We start from the raw sequence: 24,907 nt of genomic DNA on the forward strand, positions 1-24,907 counted from the left end.
CACACACACTTTGATACTATATTCTCCTGAAACCCTAACCCTCTCCACCCTCTTGTCTCTCTGCAGTGCTGGACATGGCGCGCCACGTGCCCCTCTACCGGGCTCTGCTGGAGCTCTTGCGGGCCATCTCCACCTGCACCGCCCTAGTGCCGCTGCTGCTGCCCCTGTCGGGAGAGGAGGAGGAGGAGGAGGATGAGGAGCGCTCCGAGGGACAGACCTCCGTGGGCATGCTGCTGATGAAGATGAAGACCTGTGTGGACACATACACCAACCGCCTCAGGTACTGTCTCTGTCTGTCTGTCTGTCTGTCTGTCTGTCTCTGGACTACTGACACGACTCACCGGTCACAAGGTATAGTCAAAATCATACCGTAGCGCAAATTCATACTATTTATACCGTTTATACCATCCACCCCTATTATGAAGCTTCTTTTCTTCTAGATCCAAACAGACATATTTCTTTATGGGGTGGATGTAATAAGGGAGAGTGGGGGGGGGGGGGCTTCATCATTAGAGACTAGTGTCTTCTCTCTGTGACTCATCCCGGGTCAAAGCTCTGGTCCATCTCTCTGTAGTCTGAATGATCTAATGTAAGACCTCGGCAGGCCTTCTGTGACTATTCATTATTCAAAGGCCACAGAGTATTGGAATATCCAATGTTGTCTATGGCAGCCCGCAGTAGCTGGATTAACAGTTAGCCTGGCGAATGTAGCCCTACACCTTAACCCCCTCCTCCTATCCATCAGCACTGCCTGAGTCTGCTTCAGGAGGCTGGGGCACCTCTGTGGAGCCAGAGCCACCATGTTACACTCTTAACCTTAACACTTTCAGCGCCAGCCGTTTTATCTATCCTTGTAGTCAATGGGCCACACTTTAAGAGATAGGGTTTTTCACTGTGCGTCGCGGTGTTTGCAGGGCTATATCTATATTCTATATTATAGTTATGGAGACAATACTATGGCTCATTTGACAGTAACTATCCCTCGTCCAACATGTAAAAAAGAATAAATTTTTTCATGTATACGTTCGCATGTTATCCCGTGGTGAATATTGTATAGTTTCAGAGTGATCCTGGCTAATTCCTGGAAACTGCGTTATGGAGCGATATGTGAATTTTGCTAAAGTCGTTCGCGTTGCTCGCCTGGACACGTTACTGTTTCCAAATCAAAGGTATATAATAGGTATTATGTTTCATCATGAATGCATCAAAGGGGGGGGGGGGTTTGATGCTCTGATCGTCGGCAACGGCATTTCTTTTTTAATACTACATATGTTGATCGTTGCGATCGATGTGAAATCATTGTTGGATCAAAGTAGGATTGATGTCATATAGTCCTTACCTTTACTAGGAGGTATCCCAAAAACAATATTCCAATTGTCTGATCGCGATTTCCAGTATTGATGTCCATCGGGTCCCTGACATGAACTGGCACAAAATATGCATGGAGTGTGCTGAACGCGTTTCAAAGTGCTCGGATGAAGCAATTCACTTGGCTTGGTCTAAATTCTCCGCCCGGACCATATACGATGTAACACACAGTGTGAAATAAGGTTTCAAAGGGTAGGATATACTGCCACCTACTGTAGCAAGATTCTGCTGGTATTGCACTCTCGGCGTCTCAGAATGAGTCCCAATGATACACCGAGGTCCGTGAGACTGCATAGAATAAAAAGAAAAATGATGAAAACCCGAGTATACTCTGGTTTTCGGGGGTCCTGGCGCTTAATGGTTGGCGAGATAACCTGACTATACTCGTGGTTGGCGCAGAAAGTGTTAAGCATTTCCTCTCTGCATATGCAGCTCTGCTAAACACACGCATGCACACACACACATATTTGTTCACTTTTGTTCTCGCTTCTACACACGCGTGCGCCAGAGATCATCAATATTAACATCCTGAGGAGTCAATATTTAAACCAGGAGGAGAGACCTCAACATGTCTCCCCCAGTACACAGCTCCCGTACACTTCCTGGCTACATACAATACCACCATTTACATACATAGATACATATGGTCTCCCCAGCATTGAGGGCTTTATTATGAATGTCACTAGTAAGCAGGTATTTTTAGAATGCAGAGAACATGAAAGTCAGCTCATCCCTCTTGGATCCTCTTGCAATAAATATGTCGCGACCTTTGGTGCTACGGATCAGACAATATATACTGAATGAGTTACTCTTTGATCTTCCTGTTGGTTTATGGTAGTTGACTATGTGAATAGCACTGTGTTCCATGAGCTCTTCATAATAAATGAGTGTTTATAATAACATTACAAAGCCATTTAATGATGTTTCTTACGGACTGGATGACAATGGACTGAATTATAATGTTTACAGAAATGCATATTCATAGTCATAGTCATCATAGAAATCTTGGTAGGCAAACAACAAGAGATTGAAATCAAATAACATAATACACAATACATCTGTGATGGTGGCGAGCTGGGACAGGCAATATCTACGGTTAGCTGTGGTGGCGGCGAGCTGGGACAGGCAATATCTACAGTCAAGCAATGGAAAGGACACACAAATGCACACACTGGCACAAAGAAAGCTGGAACTTGCATACACACACAATCTCTCGCTCTCCTCTCTCTCACACACACACACAGATGCACAAACACACACTCACACACATCGGCTGTAATGAAAAAGCCTCGGGACAAAGGTCCAGACACAGAGACTAATGGCCAGGCTTTTATTCAACAGTCTCCCAGTCTGGTCTTAACCCCTGTGGCCTGTATGTGCCCGTGTCCGTCTGGCCACAATTGGTGAATTAAGACCAGTCTAGCTGATGGTGGGGTGGGTTCGGTCGGTGGCAGAAGATTTTAGCTGACACCTGCAGGAACAGAGGATTCTGGGATTGGAGAGATGGGGGGGTGCTTGGCCACTGTTCAACATCACAAAAGGTCACAGGTCAAAACTCACCTTTTCAGTGACCTGGCCTCACCCCCTCTCTCCCTGCTCTCACAGAATCCACTGCGTTGGAAGATGCTGTGCTGGGCGTCCGGGTAGTGTAGAGATAAAAGCACTCTCCTACCACCGCTGGTGAGAAGCCGGTGAGGGGATTAGTCCTGGTCGCTGCGTAGTGTAGAGATAAAAGCACTGTCCTACCACCGCTTGTGGGAAGCTGCTGAGGGGATTAGTCCTGGTCGCTGCATTAGCGACTCCTACTGGTCGGTCGGGGCGCCTGTTTCAGCGGGGAGGGGATCTGGGGAGGATAGCGTGAACCTCAGTGCGTGTTACGCTCCCCAAGTGAAACTCCTCGCTGTTCGGTAAAAAAATAAATAAAACGGGACTGGCAATGCGGCTGGGTGGCGTAGTGGAGATTGCTCTCGTCACCAATGCAAGAGACTCCGGTCTCGAATCCCGGTGTCAGCATTAGTGTTGTCAAAAATATAGATTTTTCGATTCTGAATATTTAAAACCGTTTCAATACTAAGTAATTTCCTGCAATATCGATACTTTCTGCACTATCGATTTTCAAAAAAAAAATATATTTCTCCCCCCCCCCCCCCCCCCAAGAGTCACCTTTTATTTTACAAAAAGTGATGTTTGGTGAAAGTTAGATTTGTACTTTATTAATCCCAATAGGGAAATTCATTCTTGTTTGATGATCAAGAGGCACATTTTATTTGTTTTAAGTGAAGTTTGGTGAAAAAGCAAGTTATTGCACTATTAATCCCAATAGGGACATTCATCTTTGTTTGATCAAGAGTAACCTTTTATATATATATTATTATTTTTCTTTTTTTAAATGAAGATTGGTGAAAGTTAGGTTTGCACTTCAATCCCAATAGGGAAATTCATCTTGGTTTGATATTTTTTGTCAAATAAAAACAAAGCTTATTTGAATAAAAAAAAAAAAATGAATCTGAGATGAAATTTTTAGGCCATATCGCCCAGCCCTAAAACAAAGGGTTTTAAAAGTGTTATATTTCTCTTCTCTTATAATACCAGAGAGAATGTGAGGAGAATCGACCAGCAACAAAAGCAAAACAAATAAATAATAATAATTTAATAAAGAAATGTACATTTTAACACTTTGGTCGCCAGGCTTAAATTCAGAATAAACCATCCCACGCCAGCTCTATTTGTCTATGGGGAAGTTCCCCTTCTTTGCAGGGCTATAACTTTTTAAATTGTATTGCTAAATTGACATTACTATGGCCCATTCAACATCAAGTATCTATTGTTCAGGGTGTAGCAACGTTATACTTTTTCATTCACATATTCATACTAAAATACGGTCTAAAGTATAAGTATGTTTTTATCGTTTTCTGCAGCTTTCTCCAGAACGTGATTTATAGCCCCAAATGCATTATATTGATGATTGTATACAGTTTGATAGCAATCGGCGCGAGATAAAAAATTTCAAATGGACGTGCTTCTAGAAGTTACTACTGATCATCTGATGTTGACCGGATGGGGGGGGGGGTCGTTTATAATTCCGTGGCCAACGTTAGATGATTCATCTAGTGTGGGTGATATGATCATCAGAGCAGTTTATATCGAACACGTTAAAAAATAACGCTGAATCTTACCGTAGCTTCCTCATAGCGTTGGGCGCTGAGCGTGGAGCAGAAATATTCCTATTATGGGATGTAGAAATATGCGATCCATTTCCAGGTTGTATAAAAGTATATACGTCCAAATCATGTTGTTTATCGAGTTATTGGTAACGGATTGCTATCCGTTGTGTCTAGCTCGAGTCCTGGGACTATTAGCGAGTGATCGGACCGAATTGGAATGAGCACCAGCTTCCATTTCCTGTTTCCACTCTGGGTGATCCGCCGATTGGCCACCAGATAGCGCTCTTGAACCGTTGGAGAGTTGAGAGGGGATCAACAGTATATCTCAAGTCTCCGGGGGAGAAATATGATTTCGATCACAGATTTTTGAAATATTGATATCAAAGACGTGGTACGGCGTCTTTGGCAGAATGAGCATGGCGGGGAATGACGTGGTAAGGCGTTTTTGGCGACCATAGTGTTAAGATTAAAATCTTTTCCCTGTGGTATCGAAAATGGTATAGAATATCGATACTTTTCAAGGTATCGTATCAAAGTTAGAAATTCCAGTATCGTGACAACACTAGTCAGCATTGCCTGCGGCTTGGGCCAGTCGTCATACTATCTCAATTGACAGAGGTAACGGGTGGAAGTCGATGGGTGGGGATTGGACGTTGTGGACAGCGACTCCTACATGTCGGTTGGGTGACGCCTGCACAGCAGATACAGGAAGTATCAGGGGCAGTGTGAGCCTCCCACGTGTTACTCCTCGCCACTGAGAGTCCGCGCTGTCTGGTGAAAAGATGCGACAGGCTGCCTCCTCGTGTACCGGAGGGGACACGTGATGCAATGCTTCTATCCTCACTACAGCCGACCAGTGGGAGGCATAGTCTAGCAACGTTCAAGACAGGGGAGGGGAGAATTGGCAATACGAAATTGGGATGGGAGAAAAAATTTAAAAATAAGGAGAAAAAGTGGATCCAAAAAAATAAAGGGACTGGCAACTCCATGTTGTTGGATAATCCTGTTTATCAGCCTTAATCTCTCCCGTGAAGTCTGCATTGTGTTGTTTATACCTTACTCATCGTACTGGCTGATACACGATATCTCTTCCCTGGTAATCCATTCGACTCAGAAGAAAAACGACACACTGGAAACGTGGTACCTTTCCTTGGAACGTTATGTTTATTTTAGAGCTGGGCCGTTAACGGCGTTAACGTGCTGCGTTATCGCGAGACTAGTATCGCGCGATAATATAATTGACGCCGTTAATCTTTTTCTCAACGTTGGGTCTGTATTGTCCTTAAATACTTGCCGTAGTTCCCAGCTGTGGTACCAGGAAGTGATTGCACTACCGGAGCTGTAGTCAGAATAATGTGTTAAACTAAAGTAGTGGTCCGGTAATCATTGTTATACAGGTGAGGTTAAGAAGTCCTCAGGATATAACACAATTCGGCGATGAGGACGTCTGAATCTGCGCAATGCAAGAAAGAAGAAGTCCGTTGAGAGCTTTGTTTCCATTATTAACGTTAGCTTAGCGAGTTAGCATGTTAGCTCACGTTACTCGAGCGGCACTTGAAAACATCTACAAGAGGAGGAAATCCACTTTACACACTAAAGGAAGGATCGACTGGACTATCGTGAGTGTTTACAACAGAAATGGCTTGGGTTATTGGAAATATTGGACCGTTTGATGACAATCTGGAGCAATATGAAATGAAAATGGGAGACCCTGATGTTAGCATGTTAGCTCACGTTAATCGAGCGGCACTTGAAAACATCTACAAGAGGAGGAAATCCACTTTACACACTAAAGGAAGGATCGACTGGACTATCGTGAGTGTTTACAACAGAAATGGCTTGGGTTATTGGAAATATTGGACCGTTTGATGACAATGTAGCCCCTTTCGTGACTGTGATGCACGGAGTGAATCCACAGTCACTTGCTCCTCAATAGGAAACTAACCTAGATTTACCATGAAGGACTGGTTCTGGCTGAACCGTTCGTTATACAAGAATCACAGAGACGTTTCAAAGGTGCTCACAGTTGCACAAGGGTTTCGGACAGAGATACGGGATGGTTTGAAAGCTCTGCGTTGCTAATAAACATTTTAAATAATTTTTATAAACTGCTCAAAACGGCATTATTTCCGCCGTTGGGTGATCACAGCGCATGCGCACCATCCCTTATCTCTGTCCGAAATCCTCGTGCAACTGTGAGTACCTTTGTAATTTCTCTGTGATTCTTGTATAACGAACGGTTCGGCCAGAACCAGTCCTTCATGGTAAATCTAGGTTGGTTTCCTATTGAGGAGCAAGTGACTGTGGATTCACTCAGTGCATCACAGTCATGAAAGGGGCTAATGACAATGTGGAGCAAATAAATGAAAATGGGGGACCCTGATGTAAACAAGACAAACGTCTTTCTCTGGTCTGCATCCCCTTAACAATTGTATGTATTGAGCCGTACTGTATTGTACCCATTCTGCAATCTGTTAAATAACGTTTTCATTCATTCATTCATTCATTCATTCATGGAACTGTTACACTGAGCTTGCACTGAATTTGTTGAGAAACCTGCTTCTGCAGCAGTCTGTGTGTGAGCAACCAGTCAGCAGCGTTGTGAATTTAGAGATTCACTAAAAGACACATTGAGAGACAGGTTTGTCTGTGGATTAAGAAATGAAGGTTCACAGAAGAAACTACTGACAGAGTGATTTGACACTGGAGAGAGCTGTGAATGAATGAATGAATGAAAACTTTATTTAACAGATTGCAGAATGGGTACAATACAGTACGGCTCAATACATACAATTGTTAAGGGGATGCAGACCTGAGAAAGACGTTTGTCTTGTTTCCATCAGGGTCCCCCATTTTCAATTCATATAGACATTTATGACATACACAACATACATGACATTTATGGCATAGGGACATATAGGTATTTAGTACTGATACATTTGTGACATAAGCGGTATTCAAATATACAGTACTGTTACCCCTAGATCCTGACAGAGTATATACATATGATGTCAATATCAGTGTAACAATGTTAATGGCATCAAAGGAAGGGCACAGAAAATTACGATAAATCTGGTTTTAAAAGAAACACTGGAAATTACAAAAAGAAGAGACATGTTCATGCTGTTGAACAAGGAGATAGAACAGCTAGTTACTCCTCAGATGAAGAGGAGAGGATAAATCTCCTCCTCTGGTCATTATTTGGGTAGAACACACTTATTTTAAACACCTTCGGCAGACTTTTTTTTTTTTTTTTTGAGCCATTTTAATCTAGATTAATCTAGATTAATTCCAGGATTGCAGGTAGATTAATCTAGATTAAAAAAATTAATCTATGCCCAGCTCTAGTTTATTTCCATAAAATAATAAGATGGAAACCGTTCTGAAAAGTCTTTGGAAAGTCTTAATTCATTATTCTAAGGATCTCTCTCTCTCTATCAGCCCTGTGGTTGTCGCGGCCTAGTGTTATCCAAAAGCCTTCCCTGTTAGCCGAAGCTAGCTCGTGGCAACCGGAGGGTGGGGCCTACGCGTCAGCTTCCCTTCCCCCACCCTCCAGCTCCTGAGGTCTCTCTGTCTATGTGTCTACACTTCGTTTCCTAGTCTGAGTCAAACCGGAAGAACTCCCAGCTATAAAGTATAGTCCTTAGCAACGGCTGATGGCCCATAGCAACCGCGCAATGCATCTACGTCTCCTGTCACCTATGACCCAAATCTTCCCCTACCAGTGGCCTGCCTAGCCCCCTAGCAACGCACCCTATAATCACTATAGCAACGGCTTCTCTGTTGATATTAACTCTCCTCTCTAGCCGACCAGCTATCTCAGGGGATGCAGCCGACGACCTTGGCACTCACACCCTGCTCTATGGCTCTATCCCTGTCTAACTTGGAAACACACACACTGGAGGCACTGGCTGCCTCCACTTTAAGATCTATAGATCCGTCAGAGTAGATGCTGTCATCTATCGATATTTACATTATGTACACATTGAAAAACAAGTCGAATATCACAATGTGGAGGAGACATGTGGTAGTCTACAGCCTCCCAGACAGGATAGTGCCACGACTAGGGATGGGTACCTTTCACATTTGAACCGATACAGGTACCGGTACCTGTGAATCGATACCGGTACCCAACGGTACCTTTTTTCGGTACTTTAGTCTCAAGAAATTTAATTTACCTACCTCAGTCGTAAAAAAATAATCCAAACTTCAAATAACTACAATTTCGACAGTTTTCGGCTTGTCATTGCTCCGACTGCTTTGTTGTTGAATCAAGTCAAATCCTAGGTAAGCATATTGTGCGTGTGAACGTTGACATGAAAAGAAAAAAGTAAAAAAAAAAAAATGAATAAAAAATATTTTTTTTAATTTTTTTTTAATTTTTTTTTCCGGTTTCTCACTTGATTCGATACTCGGTAGTACCGACGTGTTTCGGTTCGGTACCTCAAAAGTACCGAATTCGGTACCCATCCCTAGCCACGACCAGAACCGCGACGCACACTTGAATTGACCTGATCTCAAACCTCACCCTCTTTTCTTGATCCTCCAATCGCAACTGTTGCTTCCCTCAGAGAGAGGAAAACTAAAAGGAAGGTGCTGTGCTGAATCTGGGATTTTCCACAGGCAACTCATAAAACTGTCCATCTACTTAATAAGTTAGATATGAAGTCAAAGGTGTGTGGAAAGTTTATATTTTCTGCTGTGTGGCTCAATAATGCATGGTAGGTGGGCCAGTGGAACGTGTTGTAGCCAGGCCTGTCTGACATTTGCCCTCCTCACCCACTTAAGGTTTTGCCCCTTCCCTGCATTCTCCCGTAGCAGGTCATGAAAAATGCACTTTGTTTTTGCGTCTGCGCAGAAGAGCAGTAGGGGGTATGGCTCGGGAGCAGGGCTAGGTGGAGCTTTGAAGGCGAAAGATTTAATATAAAAAGGATCACATCGTTACTCAGAAAGCACTCTCTTTGGAAACTCTTCAGAAAGAAAATTGACTTTGCAGGGGAGATTTACCTCGGTTGCTACTTGGGAAATGTTTGACCCTGTGGCTGTCAAAGCTGGAACATGAGACTTTCTCAAACTTACAGCTAGACTTACTTCTCGTTCAACTAATTTCCAAACAGAAATTTGGTCAATTAGATTTATTATTCAGTGAAGGATGACCTAGAGTTAGAAAGGCAGACTAGTAACTGGAGGTCTCTGGTTACAGGACCGGACGGTATCCCCGGCCGCGTCCTAAAAGTCTGTGCCAAACAAACTGGCCCTGGTATTCACTGGGGGTGGGACGATACATCGATCCAGATCGATATATCGATCTATTATCAATAATCAAATAGGATCGATGCAACGTAAAAAGATCGATTCATATTGCGATACTCTTATTTTGAAAATCCGGTGACGGCGACGTCATATCCGCCCTGCGCCCAGTATTGTGAAACTCCGTGTAGCTCTGTACAGCAGAGCAGCGCTAGGGAGCCTCTATTTTGCGAGCCGATATAAGTCTGTGCAGTTTTCCCCCCGCAACGAGTCAAATGCATCTAACATGCTTTGCATCGTCGCCATTCTTTTATGCCCACGTCGCGTGGGCAGACCTAAATTAACGTTACATTAACTGCTTAAGCTAAGAGAGAGAGAAACGGAGAGGGGAAGGAGGAGGGGCGGGCGGGGGCATTCTGTGTGTGTGTGGTGTGTGTGTGTGTGTGTGTGTGTGTGTGTGTGTGTGTGTGTGTGTGTGTGTGTGTGTGTGTGTGTGTGTGTGTGTGTGTGTGTGTGTGTGTGTGTGTGTGTGTGTGTGTGTGTGTGTGTGTGTGTGTGTGTGTGTGTGTGTGTGTGTGTGTGTGTGTGTGTGTGTGTGTGTGTGTGTGTGTGTGTGTGTGTGTGTGTGTGAAAATACCAGATGAAGTCAGGAGTATTATTATATTGATATTATTTACTGAGGATGGACAGATAATGTTGATATTTAATGATCATCATGCAACATAAAACAATTGTAGGAACGGTTTGGGAGAGGAAAGGGTTTTAGCTTGCGTGTTGTGAGTTCCAAAACATTTTACTTAAAGTTTAAAGCTCAATATATAAAAACGTGGCACTTTACAGTGAACAGGAGGTCTATTTGTATTAAAAACAATAGATTGTTTTTAGTTTAAATGTCTGGAAGAGCTCAAAAAAAAATTCAATTGATATTTCCGTAGCCTTTTTTTAGTTGATCTAAATGTGACTGATTGTGTTAAATGGGCACATAATATCGTCTCATATCGATCGCAGGCACCTGAATCGAATCGTATCGTGGCAGACTTTGTGATATCGGCAAATATCGTATCGTTGTCCAAAGAATCTATATCGTATCGTGATGAAACTGGTGATTCCCACGCGTGAGAGATCGCGCTGTACAGGTGAAAAGATGTGACCGCTGCCTCCTCGTGTACTGGAGGGGACACGTGATGCAAGGCTTGGTCCACATTGCAGCCGACCAGTGGGAGGCATGGTCTAACAACGTTCGAGACAGGGGACGGTAGAATTGGATAATACGAAAATTGGGATGGGAGAAAAATAGAAAATGTGGAGAAAAAGTAGATAATAAATAAATAAAAAATTATATAAATATGTAATAATTTTTTTTTCCGTCTGTATACTAGTGAAGCACTGCCTCACTAGTTGTTATGCAATAACCTCCACTGCTGTGCAGGGGGACTGTGTGTGTCTGTGCAGGGGGACTGTTAGCCCCTTTCGTGACTGCGATGTGCAAGCCAGGGGCTTTTGAATACGCAGTCACTTATACAGTAGCTCCCTAGTAGCCAGGTTAATTTGGACCACCAAGCACTGCTCAAAAGCTCGGGGTGGGTCCGAAATATATCGGATATAAATTTCAAAGGTACCCAGCGTTGAATTAGGGTTTCACACACACACGGCGGGGTTTGAAAGCTCGGCGTTGCTAATAAACATTTTAAATCATTTTTATAAACTGATCAACACTGCTCAAAACAGCTGTATTTCCGTATTTGGCTGCCTGGTTCGCCTGCGCTGTGATCACAGCGCATGCGCATCATGCACCCAACGCCGGAAATAATGCAGTGTTGACCAGTTTATAAAAATGATTTAAAATGTTTATTAGCAACGCCGAGCTTTCAAACCCCGCTGTGAGTGTGTGTGAAACCCTAATTGAACGCTGGGTACTAGGGATGCTCGATATTGGCTTTTTTACCGATATACCGATATTGTCCAACTCTTAATTTCCGAAACCGATATCAACCGATACCGATATATGCAGGGTTTCCCCCCCCCAAAATTTTTTTATAATTTCAGGTAATTAACATTACATATCTCTTGTTGTGGAATTAACACAACATTATGCATACTTTTGACAATACATAAAATCAGAATTTGTTCTTACTTGCTTGCCTGGGTAAATAAAGGTTATAGAAATGTAAAAAAAAAAGTATCACATTTTAATGCCGATATCGGCCGATAATATCGGACATCCCTACTGGGTACCTTTGAAATTTATATCTGATATATTTCGGACCCACCCCGAGCTTTTAAGCAGTGCTTGCAGTGGCGGCTGGTCCATAGTGGGCGCTAGACCGCCGCCCCCCCTGGTTAAAAGAAGAAGAAGAAAGGAAAGTATTCACGCCCCCCGGCCCCTAGCAGCCTAGCCCCCTCCAACCCCTTTTCATGGGCGCTCGATCTCAGCTCCACGGTCCGTGCACAACTCACAGGGCAAATACATACGTACGTGTAAATAAATACGTACGTACAACATAACGCAATCAAATACGATATCCGAGGGCGCTTGGTCTAGTGCCCGAAGTAGTCACTCTATTGGCTGAGAGTGGCACGTGACATCGCCTCGAGGAAATACGCTCTGCTAGTAGTTGTCTGGTTGTCTGCTAGTAGTTAGCTGGTTAGATACTGTACATTCAGACAGTGTTGGATCTAACTAAATAGATTTATATGGACACTTTTATGGAAAGTTCAAGCCCTGGACCACAAAGCTTCTCGAGCCCTGGACCACAAAGCTTCTCGAAGGATTAAGGCTATACTCTGTCAACAACAACAACAACAACAACAACAACAACAAGCAGCTATAATGGCTAGCTGGATGCAGTCTGGACAGTGGACATCGACAACAGTCTGGACAATGGACATATACTGTACACTTTATCAAGCCCTGCTGGACCGCGTTTGAACTAAACAAGTGAGTCGCGATATCTCTCGCTCTCTCGCTCTCGCTCTCCCTGTTAGAGCGATGCTGTGTTGTTGTTGAACTAATTAATTAATTTCGCCGCGGGGGGGCCATAATCACCCGGACAATGAATGGTAACTTGTTTGACAAGATATACATGTGATTATTATTGGATGGATCAGAGAGAGAGAGAGAGAGAGAGAAGGGCTATTGGAAATGTGGTTGCATTTGACTGACTGTGATCATATATTGATTGATGGCAATGGTGATAATATTCAATGCGTGCCTTGTACATGTTTGCAAAATGTTTGGTATAGCGCCCCTCCTGGAGAAGAATTCACCAGCTGCCACTGAGTGCTTGGTGGTCCAAATTAACCTGGCTACTAGGGAGCTATAAGTGACTGCGTATTCAAAAGCCCCTGGCTTGCACATCGCAGTCACGAAAGGGGCTAGGGGACTGTGTGTGTCTGTGCAGGGGGACTGTGTGTGTGTACACAGGAAGGATAATGTGCAGGGGGACTGTGTGTGTGTACACTACAGGGACCGAAACTAAAGCCCGCCGCCCGCCAGGGGTGGTCAGTTTTTACCTTTGGCGCTTGACACTTAGAGGGCTGCCCGCCGTGTGGCGTGTAATCAATCAAGTTCATAACGATACTCTTATTTTGAAAATCTGTGCGAGTCTCATTTCCGCCCCAAGCGCATCTCCAGTCATAATATCGATGGCTCCGGCAGTTAGCAAGAATTAGGTTTGTATGATACTCTTATTTTGAGAAAAAAACGTGGCAACGAGTCATATCCGCCCAGCCCTGCAGCGGGATACTATTGGCTAAGGGCTTCTGCTCGCAGTGCTCATGTCAACACAGGCCGTCTGCTCTAGAAGAGTGGACCTCCATGAGCTACCGTCAACTATTCACTTTTAGTTTAATACATGACGAGGCATTGTCTAACGGTATCTAGCTGGCTAGCCACTGATAGCTGCTGATATCAACAAATGCTCCAGCAATAGTCGACTCGAGTGCATAATACCTCCGTTCCCCCGTTAGCTCGCGTTAGCTAGCTCACGTTAGATCGATCTGTCCCAGTAAACGAAATTGTCTTAACGTTATCTACCGGGCTAGCAGTAGCTACAGATAGCTCCTGATATCAATGTCTTATAACATTGATTGAATGCGTATTCTAGCTGAGGGCATGTTGAATGTGATTTGACAAAATAACCGTAACGTTATAAATAGGGTCCAGCTGCATCGCCGGAGAATCCTTGCATGCTGAATGTAGGGTCTAGCTGAATATAGGGTCTAGCTGCAGGGCCGGAGAATCCTTGCTGGAGCTGGAGGCTACTCAAGTATACACACAGACAGTGGAGCTGTTTGCAGATAGCAAGCATTTTGACTTATTGCGTGGTGGCGATGTCTCGCAGATAATACAACTACAAGTATGATTATATAATATATATTTTATTAAAAAAAAAATTATATAAAATATATATATCTTTTTTTTTTTATCAAAAGATAAGAAATATGCTTGGCGGGTAGACTCTTCCCATCTACCCGCCACTGGCCGGTGAGTCAAAAAGTTAATTTCGCTCCCTGTGTGTGTACACAGGGGGACACTGTGTGTCTACACCAGAGCATGTGAGCGGAGTGAGGAGCGGAGCGGGTGGATTTTGAAGTGAGCGCGGAGTGGGCTTTAAAATGGGTCAGAGTGACTCCGGAGCGAGAGCTCGCCTCCGCTCCGAGCCGCTCCCAGCCGCTCAATGCACACGAACACAGTGGTTTAAACTGATGTAATATACATGTAGTACAATGCCAAAGCAATAGGTGGCGATGTAGTTCAAACATGAAGGCCATTTTCAACCAATCAGAAGGGTGAACGCGTCACTAGTCACTACACATCCTGCTAAGTCAAAACAGAAATCCAAATCCGCCATCTTTAAATCACCTCTGGAACTATTTAGCAACATTTATTTTCAGCAAGAAACAAACAGTGCAATAGAAAAAAATGATACATTCACTGTGTTCTGCCTCATTTATTGATGAAACGAAACCAACATCAACACAATGTACCACCAAGAGTGGAGAGTTTAGTCTCACAAAAAGAGCGCTGATGTTGTTAGCTTACATGCTAACGTGAATGGGATCTACCAGTATAAACACTTAGCATTGCGGCTAGGCTAGCGTACATTAGCATAGTAAAGCTAGTAGAATGGTTGAAAACATTATTTAACAGATTGCAGAATGGGTACAATACAATACGGCTCAATACAAACGATTGTTAAGGGGCCCAGGGGGTGCAGACTGTTGTAGTTGCGTCAAATCAAGCTAATTTACATCATGCTCAAAAAAACAAAACAAAAAATCTGCTGGGAGCGCTTGATGCGCAAATGAAGGTGAGCGCTGAGCGGCTTGGGGGGGGGGGCAACATGAGCGAATGAGAGCGGAACTAAGCCGTCCAGAGCGAAGAGCGGATTTCTCGGCCGCTTCACGCCGCTCCCATGCTCTGGTCTACACAGGGGGGACTGTGTGTGTGTCTACACAGGGGGACTGTGTGTGTGTGTGTCTACACAGGAAGGATATGCAGGAAGACTCATTTCAATTGCCTTGTGTAAATTGACAGTAAAGTAAATCTCTTTTTTTTCCCAAGGTCAAAGAAGGACAAGAGTAAAGGCATTGTGAAGCCGGACAGTTCAGACCCAGAGCCAGAAGGACTGACTCTACTGGTCCCTGACATCCAGAGGACGGCCGAGATCGTCTACACTGCCTCCACTAGTCTACGACAGGCCAACCAGGGTAAACACACACATACACACACTGCCACTACTAGTCTACGACAGTCCAACCAGGGTAAACACACTCATACACACACTGCCACTACTAGTCTACGACAGGCCAACCAGGGTAAATACACACACACACACTAGGGCTGAGCCCAAACGTTCGAACGTTCAGACCTTCGTTCGTTACGTTGGCATTCTAATTCTAAATCAACATTTGAATTTTTTATAATAATAATAATAATAATAATAATAATAAAATCAGAATTGTATCTATATTTTTTTGTCTATTCATTCTGTTTAAACCAATGGGGTTTTTTCTTCACAGTTGCAGATAAAGATTAGGCTACACTAATATGATAGTATTATTTAAAAAAAAATATCAATTTTTTCTCCTATTTTTCTTGTATTTTCCTCCCATCCCAATTTAGTCGTTATGCCAATTCCCCCCTCCCCTTCCTGGTCGTTGCGTGCATTTGCCCCCTACTTGCCGGTCTAGGGAGCCCTGAAGTCTATCACATGCTTCCTCCGATACATAGGAGACAGCCAGCAGCCTCTTTTCACCTGGCAGCGAGGACTCTCATTGGGTGAGTGTAACGCGTGGGAGGGCACACTACCTCACCCAGATCCCTTCCTCGCTGTGCAGGCGCCCTGACCGACCTGTAGGAGTCGCTGTTTACAACGACCAGATTACCACCCACCGGCTTCCCTCCCGCTGACACTGCCAATTGTGTCAGTATGACGACCGGCCAAGCCGGAGGCACCGCTGACAGCTGGATTCGATACCAGTGTATCTGCGGTGGTAGACAGACGCTTAGTCCGCTGCGCTACCCGGCCGCCTCCGTAGTATTATACTATTATAGTATATGACTCATAAAGATTTAAATAAAACATTTATCATAAATTATGTAGCCTTATGTAGCCTATCTGCATCCGCTTGGCACTCTGCGCTACATCAAGACGTCACCATCACTTTTGTACCAACCGTGCCCTAATAATGGAGAACATGAAATACTTATCCTGCAAACATAAGACTGTTCTGACAGCATAGGATTGTGGCCTTTACTCTCTCGGCCGCTGAGACCCAAAGTCGGCCTGTCCAACCCCAATCACCCGTGCAGTAGAGATTTCCATATAAATTATACCCAACAGTGTCAGAGACCAATTAATCATTGTGAGCCTCTCAGGTTCTTTCCACCTCATGGCTATCGGCATCTTGGCTGCAGTAACGCCCGCCAGAATGATTATTTTTTGTTGTATGGATGCCGGTAATAGTGATATATCATTTAGGAGCAGTGTCGCTGCTGTCAATGGGATTGTCAAGTTACATATGTTTGAAAGTTTAGCTGTCAAGAATTTCCAAAAACAAGCCACTGGTGGGCAATCCCAAAACATGTGCATATAAGTGCCAGTGGTCTCCAGAGCGCACAAAGTGCACCGGGAGTCGGCCACCAGTCCCATAGCATACAGCTTCCTAGGTGTGAGATACGTCCTATGGATATAATTCAAATGTATTTGCTGGTGATTAGGGAGGCTAATGTAACATTAGTCCAAATATCATCCCAGTCAAACTCGGGGACATGTTTTATACAGACCATATACAATAGCAATCCACAGAAATGGTGTTTGTGTCGTCGTCCGCCCCCCCCTCTCCCCCAAAAGTAGACTTGATCGTGAGTAGAGCCAAAGTACCTTTATGCACCGGTCTGATTTATGACCTGTCCCCAAAATGGCCGCTCAGTTGCTATTTTCACAGCATGGTCTTTAGCCAGTGAAATCTCCCCAGAGCCCCATTCAGAAGACAGACCCTCAAGCCCTTCCACCGGCTGGAAAGCCAGGTTTAGAAAAGTGGTAGACATGAACGCAGGTCATAAAACATGGCATTTGGTCAGAGACACCGAATCGCCTCGCCACCCGCCTCGCATGAAGGAAGCAGGCGCCATCGATACACCTCCAATGCATGATGGAGCGTAACACCTCCCCCATTGCTTTGTTGCTACACTGGCGGACACATTATTAATTAGTCCCCTCCCCTCCTCTTCAGAGGATTTCTGCGTTCAGCCCACATCAGTGGCTGTCGAATGCTAAGTGATGCCTGAGGTGGGAAGTTGTATGGGCGGTGGGGGTTTGGGGGGTTCCTGTACAGATAAAGATCAATGCCTTTGTCACTTTGCATAAAGAAATCCATATGATAATGACCCCAGAATTCACCCCCCCAAAAGGCGGAGTGCTTGAACATGGGGCTTGTGGGATGGGGTCCATGTTAGTGCGTAATTGTTTAATTAGTACTTGGTCTTTAAGGAACAGCCAAGGAAAGAGCCTCAATTGGACAGGAGCAGGATAGTATTGACTGAGTAAAGGAAGCCTTCGCTGGAGCATCGATATCCCTGCGCTAATGTGCAAATGGAGGGGCAAAATAAATGATGTTATCGACGGCCCCCCGCTTTTTTATGCTCACCTCTCGTGTCTCAAGTCTCCCCGTAATAGGGCCAGTTAAATGTGCCAGTAATTTAACGGTAAGTACATCCGTTCCCAGGTAACAATATGGAGAGCCATGGCGGTGCAGGGCTCTAAGAGCCATAAAGGTGCTAAATATAGACAGTTAATTATGTTGATGCATTAACTGCTCTATATCTATCTCATCAACCCTCCCCGTGCTTTACGGCTACAGTAGACTGGGAGCCAATCGGTGGGCGTTCCACACCATCATTCCTCTCACACATCGCTTTGTGTGTCAATGAAGAGTCATGACTTAGAATGGACAAGGGGGTGGCGGGTGGCAGTGGGGGTGGGGGGCGACATGTTAGCATGTCCTAATGATGGCCATTTAATTTGTCAGTTTAAGGAATGGTGTAGGTGGTGACAGACTGGTAGAATGGTCTAGGGCAGGGGTGCCCAACCTTTTTTTGAACCAAGATCTACTTTTTAATTTGCCACCTAGCCGAGAGCTACCAGCCCAAATTTGTCCTACTCTCGGCTAAGATAAGATAAGATATTCCTTTATTGATCCCCTTGGGGAAATTCAGGCATAATAGCAGCATGGGGGAAGGGGGGGGGGGGGTTACAGGTAGTAAAAACAACACAAGCAGTGTAAACAAATAGGTCAATATAATTTACTATCTAACTAACTGAAAAATATATTCACAGTGTCATAAGGTGCATAAGGCTAGTATTAGTAGTACCGGTAATAGTATTACCCATTCAATATGCACATGACAGAAAATATTATATGGCATATAATATTTTCTGTCATGTGCATATTGAATTATATGCCATATAATATTTTCTGTCATGTGCATATTGAATGGGTAATACTATTACTACTAATACTAGCCTTATGCACCTTATGACACTGTGAATATATTTTTCAGTTAGTTAGATTCTAACTACGGTAACTGAAAAATATATTCACAGTATTCACAGTGACGATAGGGGGCGCTTTTTTCACATCTGAGCGCCTGTAGTGGCTGATTTACCAACGGTAGACTCGGTTGATGAAATATGAATTCAGATCGCGAATAAATAATAAAAAAAAAAAAACGAATATTCTCGTGATGGGCATTCAACCCGCGGGGGGTAAACCCGAGAAAACTCGGGTTGGGCAATCAAAGTGTTAATAGAAAAAAATAAAAAGGGAATTTCTTTCTTTTAAACATTCCTTTCCATAGTAAGAGACGATATAGTGTACATCGGGAGTAGTTGTGTTAATCCTGACGGAAAATAAAAGCGTTTAAATTTCAGTTGGACTTTAAATAAAGATAAAAGTGTGTGTGCAGTTGCAACTTGTTTCCTTGTGTATGTGCAGTATGTCTGTGTTATCCAGGATTAATGCACACATTGTAGGCGTGAGAGCCTGTGGCCTGCTGAGTGACTAATGGCTAGTCTAGCAGGCAGCAGACAACTGCTGGCCCTGCACCGCTCTACCAGGGGAAGACTTCTGAAGCTGTTTGTTTTCTACCATGGTTACACATACCCCCTGCTCCTCTCTCACTCTCTCTCTCTCTCTCTCTCTCACTCACTCACTCACTCACTCACTCACTCACTCACTCACTCACTCACTCACTCACTCACTCACTCACTCACTCACTCACTCACTCACTCACTCACTCACTCACTCACTCTCTCACACTCTCTCACTCACTCACTCACTCACTCACTCACTCTCACACACACACACACACAATAACATTATGTCACTCACTCTCTCTCTCCCCATCTTGTCCTCACCAGAGAGGAAGCTGGCAGAATCTTCTAAGAAGACACCAAGCCGGCCCAAACCCCTGTCCATCCTGCGCTCCCTAGAGGAGAAATATGTAGCTGCCATGAAGAAGCTGCAGTTTGGTGAGTGCTTGACCGGCCTTCCTTCAAGGTGTTGTCTAAGAGTTGAACATGAGGAGAATCAGTGTGCGCGTATCTAGGACACAGAGGTGCATAGAGTGAGCAAACGTAGATTCTCATGGACAAACGTCATGGGGGGCTGATGATCTTCTTCTACACCAGGGGTGGCCAACCCGCGGCTCGCAAGCTCCATCAAAAAAATATATATACAGTATATATATTATACTTTTTGGATTTTTTTTATTTTATGTCATTCATTCCATAAGAACGTAGAATAAACATTTAGACTTTTTTTATTTGTTTTAATTGTCCATTTGCATGTTCTTGTTATCTGATTCTAGGGACATCTATGGATCTCAGGGAATGTATTCCCAGTGTCAGAAATATTGTGTCTGTTACTAGGCTTGAGTAAATTGTAATGAACCAAAGGAGAATATCAATTCTATTTTTTATTTATTTATTTTATCTTTGACTGTGAATAACACCATGCTAAAATTGACCAGACCTGAAAAATCTAAGCAAATGAATAAAGGGAAGATGATTAAACAGAATGTTTTGTAGATACAGTACTGAATTCTGCCATCCGGACACATGCAATTTGAAATATGATTATAGAATATCTGTGCGGCTGGGTGGCGTAGCGGAGATTGCGCTCGTCACCAATGCAAGAGACTCCGGTATCGAATCCCAGTCTCAGCATTGTCTTCGGCTTGGACCGGCCGTCGTACTGGCTCATTTGGCAGAGTCAGCGGGTGGAAGTCCATGGGTGGGGATTGGACGTTGTGGACAGCGACCCCTACAGGTCGGTTGGGAGAGGCCTGCACAGCAGAGACAGGAAGTGGCGAGGGTAGTGTGAGCCTCCCATGCGTTACACCTTGCCAATGAGAGTCCGCGCTGTCAGGCGAAAAGATGTGACAGGCTGCCTCCTCGTGTGCCGGAGGGAACACGTGATGCAAGGCTTCTATCCTCTCTACAACCGACCAGTGGGGGGCATAGTCGAGCAACGTTCAAGACAGGGGAGCGGAGAATTGGATACACGAAATTGGGATGGGAGAAAAATAGAAAATAAGGAGAAAAAGTGGATTAAAAAATAATAATATAGAATATCAGGCCTATAAATGACCTTATTATGACCAAGTCGCACATCTACTGTATGGATCGGGCCAAATCTCCCCTTTCCAATGGCAGAGTTCAATCTGGATTTAGTATCACCAGGCGTGATTCACAAACTGTGAATGAAATCTACTGTAAGTACAGTTACTTTTTTATAATGTAAATTTCTCCACCATTATTCATCAGATTGCAACGCCGTTTTTTGCTAGACGTTCACAGGAAGGTAGAGAAACTAACTGTTCTGTTTTATGGCAATAACGTTCAGGTTTGTGGGAGATAATCCTGAAAAATAAGCGAAATAAAAAAGTAAATCCAGAAGTCGGATGATTGACATGGGCTGGCGTGAGCTGCGTAGTGTAGTTTTTCGAAATTCGTAAGCCCATCGAAAGCCCTGGGTCTCTTCCTTCAAAAAACGACTCACTTTTGGCTGTGCCACTTCCTCCCGTCAATATGCGCCGGTTTCCGATCTTATATTTCACTAATAACAGTTAAAATCATTGGTAAACAAATGTACCGTAATGCTGAAAATATACACTTTGATTGCTGTTTTGACAGGGTTAGGGTCTTTACTCTTTGCTACATTTGAAAAGAAAACACAAAATGTATTCATACATTCTGTAGAGATGAATTAATGGCGTGATGTCATTTGCTTTCCAGTACCGGACCGCTCAGGCTTAAGAGGTTAACTCTGTAAGGCCCAAATAAAAAAGACATTAGCAACTTCAGAGGCCAGAGGGTGGGACCTATAAACACATTTACTATCCAATAGCATTGTGAGGCTGAACAACAGGACCCATTGACTATTGCATTTGCAACCGTTGGTCTCACAGGCAACTTTTAACCCTGTGTGGCCCAAATAAAAGACATTAGCCACTTCAGAGGCCAGAGGGTGGGACCTATAAACACATGAATGGTGATGTGACTGGAAAAAAAGGTTGAGAAATGCTGGTATATATGGTGTGGCTCTTTGTGGTACCACAGTAATTTTTGTGGCTCTTAGTCTCTGACTGGTTGGCCACCCCTGTTCTACACCATGTGTAGCTGCGATTTAGGGCTGAACGATGAATCGATTTTAAATCGATTCAGAATCACAAGTTCTGTGCTCTACGTGTACCAGCCGATGCTCACCAATCAGAAGTAGCCCAAGGTAGCTATGTATACGCCCAACAACAGCAGCTTGTGAAGTGCCCGTGTGAAGACGTTACAGCAGGGCTCCACAGTGCGCCTATTTGGCTGCATTTTGCGACCCGAAATAAGTCTGCTTTTTTTTCCCCACTCTGTTTCTATGTGCAGTGAAAACTTGTATGCTCAGGTTGGGATTCCTTACTAACTAGACGCCTATTTCACTAGTTTCATGGCTTGTTTGTCAACTAGCTGGCCAGTGGCCGATATCCATTTCAGATGTTGAGATTTTACATTTGGTCAGATTTTCTGTCTCAAGCTAATTGACTCATTCATTACAGCTGCGATTCTGGTCCCATGTAAAGGAATACTTCCTCATAAATGTCCATCTAGCATCTCTCTCTCTCTCCCTCTCCCCCTATCCCTATACCTCTCTCTCATCGTCCTCCCATCTCTCTGATATGATACATGGCACCATCCTGCCCAGGTCTCTTCCTCGTCCCTTCCCTCAGTCTGTCACTTTCCATCCCGCCATGATGTAATTGATTACCAGACATTTGTTGCGACACAATTGATTTTGCAAGCGACCTGACGTCTAAAGTAATTGCAAGTGACAAGAATGTAAACAGGTTTTCTCTGGGCTATGGACAACACAAAAGAGAGAGAGAGAGAAACGCACCAATATACAGTAGGCCTAATATGAAAGGTTTGTGTATTTCTCTTTCTTCCAACATGGCAGCCTGTAACCATTGGAAACCACTTTGGAAACAATGCATAATTTGTATGCAGTGGTAGAGTAGGTAAAACACTGGAAAAGCATGATATTACTGTTCCACTGTGACTTGTTTACAAGATCCAGTCATATCGTTTTTGTTATATTTCCATTGATATTTTTCTCAACACATATCAACCGCTGTTTTGCACATAGCAACTGTTCCAACATGGAGGAAAAATGGGCATTGTAAACATTGTGTGAAAGGCCTCTATTTAGGAGTGATGCTCTGTAGTTCTAGTAGACCTCCAGGACTAGCAGGATTTTGACGTTCCTCTCCCCCCTCTCTGTGGTCTTTTCTCTCTCCGGCAGACACCTTTGAGATGGTGTCGGAGGATGACGACGGGAAGCTGGTCTTCAAGGTCAACTACCACTACATGTCTCAGGTGAAGAACGCCAGCGATGCCAACAGCGCTGCCCGCGCCCGCCGCCTGGCGCAGGAGGCCGTCACCCTGTCCACCTCGCTGCCGCTCTCCTCCTCCTCCAGCGTGTTCGTCCGCTGCGACGAAGAGAGGCTGGACATCATGAAGGTACCGCCTCCACACTTAACACACACATAAAATAATAATAATATAATAATAATAATAATAATAATAATAATAATAATAATAATAATAATAATAATAATAATAATAATAATAATAATAATAATAATAATAATAATAATAATAATCAATAAATAATCTCATGTAACATACTTTGCCTTATTGGGGTTCCATTGTAGGTCTTTAAAGGGACACTTCACCAAAAAACAATGCCGATTTATTATGCACATAATCACATAACACATTCAAAAACAGTTTTGTACACATTCATTTGGTTTGACAGTTGAAAGCAAGCCTATTTTAGCACAAATGAATGGAAGCCGATACGGACCACTAGGCTAGCTTAAAACACCTGGACAGGTGTTTTTGGCCAACAGCTAGACTAGTGGTCCATATTATGCTTCCATTCATTTGTGCTAAAATAGGCTAGTTTGCAGCTGGATAGCTTTCTACTGAACACACAGAAAGGAAATTTGTATCTTGTCTGACTCTGGAGAAGACTATGCGCATTTCCCATAATGTTGTCGTGTTACTTTCAAATAAACTATGGTCAGGGCAGGGGTAATCTAAAACTCATATGTCGACTGATGGGCCTTTAATCCCAACCCTGATTAGCATGATCCACTTGCCCGTCTCACATTTAATCCCTATATATGTACGTGCAACTCGGAGCCTGTTATATTGTAGAGCTCTCTCACTCTCTTTTTTACAAGACTGAGCCACCTATTCTAAATGTCAGCATGTCCTGTGGGTAGTAACCCAAGTCCTGCGGTTCACAAGGTAGCTCCAGTCAATCTTTTCATATACCCGGTGCGCTTATGTTCTTATTCAACCATTTTACACCTATCGTAACACGCCCACCAGCTTCACATTTTAACGCCATAATCCTGAGCCACGTGTTGGAGCCCAGTTTAATGGCATTCATGGTATTTACAACAGGTCTTTATAGCGGGCCCTGCATCTGCCCATATACAGTAAGGATGTCTTCTGGTGGGGATGGATGGATGATAAATGAATGTTTTTCAGTTGAGATGATGATTGTAAATGTGAGCCTGCCTGTTCCAGCCAGATGGAGTTGAGCTGATGCTCACTAATGAAGCAGGTTTCACTTCCTATGTTACCGACATACAGGAGGAGTGGATGAAATAGGTGTAGAATTATTTAAAAATAACAAGGCACATCATTTGAGTTGTTGTTTGCAGTAATATTGCGGTGCCATCAGCTTGACACAAGGTGAAGATGTGGAAATGATTCCACCCCATTCAGAATGGGTTTAATGTTCTGGACGGTTGGAAGATGGACGATAAAGTACTTATCTTCATGGTAAATTCACATGCTTGTGGTTATGTAACCTGCAAGACAAAAAATAAAAGAATATGGTAGTGACATAGCCCGACTCATATTCCCATAGTGCTGCCGTTATTGTTGCGGCCCAAGGTTGAAAATTAGCTCAGTCCCCTGAGTCCGTTGTGTACTCTGTGTACTCTGCGTCTCAGCATCTGCCATTTACACCACGTGATTTGGCATTCGATGCGCGTT

At 43.8% G+C, this 24,907-nt stretch overlaps 1 protein-coding gene across 5 annotated transcripts in view; it reads left to right on the plus strand.

The window, feature by feature from the left end:
- Positions 1-24,907, plus strand: part of birc6 (baculoviral IAP repeat containing 6) — a 384,970-nt gene that overhangs the window by 294,156 nt on the left and 65,907 nt on the right. For all 5 annotated transcript variants that reach the window (XM_084322229.1, XM_084322232.1, XM_084322231.1 and 2 more), the window contains 4 exons: positions 67-280; positions 15,349-15,494; positions 19,709-19,819; positions 23,136-23,353. In XM_084322229.1, coding sequence (XP_084178355.1) covers positions 67-280; positions 15,349-15,494; positions 19,709-19,819; positions 23,136-23,353 — 689 coding nt within the window. The remainder of the gene's footprint in view (positions 1-66; positions 281-15,348; positions 15,495-19,708; positions 19,820-23,135; positions 23,354-24,907) is intronic.

This window comes from Notolepis coatsorum (genome assembly GCF_963971535.1).
Source record: "Notolepis coatsorum genome assembly, chromosome: 9".
Lineage (NCBI taxonomy): Eukaryota > Metazoa > Chordata > Actinopteri > Aulopiformes > Paralepididae > Notolepis > Notolepis coatsorum.